This window comes from Pygoscelis adeliae, unplaced genomic scaffold, assembly GCF_000699105.1.
Source record: "Pygoscelis adeliae isolate BGI_AS28 unplaced genomic scaffold, ASM69910v1 Scaffold402, whole genome shotgun sequence".
Classification (NCBI taxonomy): Eukaryota; Metazoa; Chordata; class Aves; order Sphenisciformes; family Spheniscidae; genus Pygoscelis; species Pygoscelis adeliae.
Window position 1 is genome coordinate 8242721 of NW_008824411.1, and position 4092 is coordinate 8246812.

The window sequence follows — 4092 nt, forward strand, 5'->3', positions numbered from 1 at the left end:
GCCCCCTCCGGCCCCCCCCCCATCCACCATCCACTCCCCACCCCACAGAGGAGCCGGTGACATGCTGAAGTGACAAGGACAGCACTTTTCCTGCTTAAAGTCTTTTTTTTTCTCTTTTTCTCTTTTTTCCCCACCCCTTTTTCTATCTTTTTTTTCCCCTCTGCCTCTCTCCATCCCCTGCTGTACGCCTCGGCTTTGGGAGCTTGAAGGATGGCCAGATAAAAAGCTCCTTTTTCTTTCAGATCCTTTCACCAAACCACCCATCCGCCTCCTCCTCCTGCCCCATTCTCCTCGCAGATTTACGGGCAGCCCAGGGAGAAAGTGCCGGCATTAGCATTTTTAATAAAGAGCTGCTTGGAAGGGATGGCAGGGGGTGGGGAAGTGGGAAGGGGAGAGGCATTAGCAGCTGAAGCCCAAGCAAAGCCATTGCAAAGCAAAGCAAAGTCGGGGAGGAGCCAGGATGGGCATCGCTGGTGGAAGAAGTCGGCAGCTCAGTGCTCGTGTCACATCTGCTCTCTGCTCACCCCCCATCAGGGTGGTGTCAGGTCTTCATGGGTCTCCACTTTGGTCATCATGAGGAGTGGGTCCTGGGGCTGCAGGAGGGTTGCAGGCGCTGTGGGCATGCTTCTGCTCCATTCACCCTGGGCTTGAACCCCTGAGCCACCAGTGAAGGAATGTGGTGAGTGCCTTTGTCCGCGCCACTCGCTCCCAGCACGCACTTGAAGCTGGTGCTTTGATGCCATTATGGGTTCAGCATGGCTGTCCTCATGCTGCTTGCTGGGTGGAAACCCCCAGGAACACAGGGGGTCAGGGGACCAGACTTGAAGTCACCTGTTTCAGTGCATAACAGCCGACCACCTTCTCCTCCAGTGGCATTTCAGCCACGCTCACGTGCAGCGACTTCTCAGTGCCTTCTGCAAAGACCCTCTCCTGCAGCCCCTCTGACCTCCCTGCCAGCTCCCCTCAAACCAGCTGCTCTGGGTTACCTCATCACGGTAGGCATCCTGCAGGCACCAGGCTTTGATTCCTTATCCCACCCATCTTGTCTAGAAGAGCTTTGCAGGGAGCAAGGACTGGCAGGAGCACAGTTCTCGATGCTGGAAGTCAGTCTGGCCTCGTCCCCTTGGGGCTGCAATTTGAGTATGGCCAGGGTCCTGTTGAGGTGGGTCAGAGCATCACCAGCAGCACCAGATCTGGAGGGCTTAGCAGGTATTTTGGGAGCTTCTGCTCAAGCCCAGATCTGGAGCAAAGCGTAGCTGATGGTCCAGCTGGAAAAAGCAAAGAGGCCTGAAGATTGTCCTGGGGGTGCATTGGCAGTGCTTTGGCAGCGGGAACTTGCTGACTGTGTGTGGGGAGTTTGCTGGTTCTCAGCTGCCCTGGTGATCCCCCGTTGTGTTGTTTCAGATGCCTACCTGAGTGCCAAGGCTTGCAGGGAGCTGAGAGCTGTCATTTCTGGCCCATTTAATCCAACCCAATCGGGCGCAGGGCTGCTTCTGATCTGTCCCACTTTCCTTTGTGAGCTCTGAAGACCATGCAACCAAAATACCTGCCAAGAGCAACAAAAACCAGAGCAGCGAGGCACCTCCAGTGATCACAGAAAGTGAGGAGGGAGACAGCTGCAGAGGCACATGTGCACGGGAGAGGAAGGAGGGGGTGAAACAGCAGCAGAGGCACAGGGGGCAAAAGGCAGTGACAGAGGAGGTGAGGTGTGCCTGGGGGAGGAGATCTTGCCCCGTCCTCTGCAACAGAAGGCATGAGTCAGCAAGGGTGCATGGGTGGAAATGTCAGCGCTGAGCTCCTGGAGAGCTTCCTCAGAGATGAGGATGGATAAGTGTCTCTTGTTAAGCTGGAGGTCTTATATGGAGACCGTCGCAGGGCTTCCCTGCAGAAGGTACTGTATCTTTGCAGACTCAGTGGTGCCTGGCAGCATTGGTTGTCCCCTGCCGCATAGGCACATAGCTAAAGGCTGAACCTTCCTTTTAACAGGCTTTTTTTGACCCCGAGTAGAGGCAAAGTAAGTCAGGCTGGGGAGATGCCACACGGTCCCTTCCTGGAGCATGGAAACCTCTTCCCCAGCTCAAAGTCATCATCATACAAATTTTAGCCACAGTTGGAAATTGCACTTGGGGTGGATGCAACCTGGCCTGGGCTCTGTTTTCCATCTCCCAGGCAGGTCCAAATCCACCGGCTGCGTGTCCTGGCATCCATGCTGACAGATGTGCCATCTGGCAGAGGTCCAGCAGCCACCGCGCCTCCGCAGCGCCTGCCCCGGGGCTGAGCTCCGCCGCAAGCCAAGAGCGACTCTTCACAACTGCTTTTCCACCTGAGTCGATGGGGAACAATACCTTGCCTCTGCTTTTGTTCCCTGCCCGGTGTGCTCCTGAAAAGCAAGAATAAAACCCATCTGCGGGAGCGCTGGAAGGCGGAGGCGCGAAGCATTCAAGGCATCAACGAGAAGCAAGGAGCACATCGCTTTCCAGCCAAAGCTGACCTTATTCAGGGCAATCTGGTCTGCAGGCTGAATGTAATCCCCTGCTCCCAGCCAACTGGACGGGAAAGTGGCATTGTATCCCAGCAAGAAAATGAGACAGCGCGCTGTAATCCTGCAATCAGGATTTTTTTTTTATTTTTTATTTGTCCTTGCCAAAATAACTTCAGATTAGAAATTAAAGTGCTTGTGAAGGAGAGCTGTAATTGCCTCGGGAGAAAATCCCCGGGCTTGTCGGCGGCACCCAATGCTCTTACCCTGAATTTTAACAGCAGTGATGCGATGGGTTGGAAAATCTCTTTCTTTCCCCAGCTCTGAGCTCTTGCAAAGGGGATTTGGAGCTTTAGGGTTTGGGAGTGGAGTTCGTGTTGCCTGATTCAAAGCCCACCGCAGTTGGTTCTCTGTGCCTCCCCTTGCTCTGCCTTGTCAGCCTCACTCTGCAAGTGATGCTCTGCCAGCAGGGCCGTGTTGCACGGGATGCATGTCCTGAGGTGTCGCAACCACGGCTGTCCCACTGAAGGGCACCGGCCACCAAGTCGCGGTTGCATATCACCCCATGCTATCTAGGGCAGCAGGGATGGAGGAGATGGAGCCATAAGCTCTCCAGCCTCCTGCTTGGCTCCAAACTTCCAGCTTATCTTCCAGACCCTTTTGCAAAGTCCCATGGGGGGCTGAGACTTCCTCAGTTCCCCTCCTGAAACAATGAAGCCCAAGGGGAATAAGGCAGGTGGTGAAGCTGCGGTCCTGGACATGACATGTTCCCTTGCAAAAGCCTCGCAGAGAGAGGGTTCAGCTGCTCTTTGGGGTTTTTTTTTTTTTGGCAGTTTGATGGCTGTGACACAAATCCCTAAAATGGGAGCTGGGCGGGTGGTACCTGAGCATGTAGAAGCATGAGGCTCATGGATGCCTGGTGGGTGGGGGCATGGGAGTGTGCCATACTCCAAAATAAAGGATGTGATACGCCACCGACCCGTTGGCGGGTTGGGGCTGGGGTGAGTAGCTGATGTTGTAGGAACCCCAAAATTAAGATCTTGGATGTGGGGCTATTTTATCACCTTGTCCTGGCTTGGTTTGAGCTGACTCAACCCAGGACCCCTCTGCACATGAGCTGGGGCTAAGTGAGGGAAGCATTTTGGACTGTGAGGGGCAATGGGGGGTGTGATGCTGGCATGATGCTCCTGGGTTTCTCTTCCAGGCCTTGGCCGTACACCATCTTCCAGCGCGGCTTTGACTTGGTGCTGGGCGAGCAGCCATCTGACAAGATTTTTCGGTAAGCGGTAAAAGCAACCTGGAGAGCACATTTTGGGCCTCAAAAATATGACTCAGGGTGTATGGGCAGGCTGGTCCCCCAGCTGGCAGGGCTGAGCATGGCTGTCCTGTGCCACCTCCTGGGGACATGCAAGCATGGCTGGGAAGGCCCTACCACAGGTGCCATGTGGGCTGCTGGATGCCCAGCAACCAGTTCTTCCTCTCCATCCATGATGAGAGTGAAGTTTAGGCTCTGAAGGAGGATTTCTACCAAAAAGAGAAGTGTCTGTCTGGTTTTTTTTTGTTTTAGTTACTTAAATTACGTGTACTTTTTGGGATCATTTGGGAGGAGCCAC

General features: G+C 54.5%; 1 protein-coding gene across 1 annotated transcript in view; it reads left to right on the forward strand.

The window, feature by feature from the left end:
- The window catches only part of ASTN1 (astrotactin 1), a 65236-nt gene that overhangs the window by 44240 nt on the left and 16904 nt on the right, over positions 1–4092 (forward strand). Inside the window, exon 9 of the mRNA XM_009320744.1 lies at positions 3684–3758. Within this exon, the coding sequence (XP_009319019.1) occupies positions 3684–3758 (75 nt within the window). The remainder of the gene's footprint in view (positions 1–3683; positions 3759–4092) is intronic.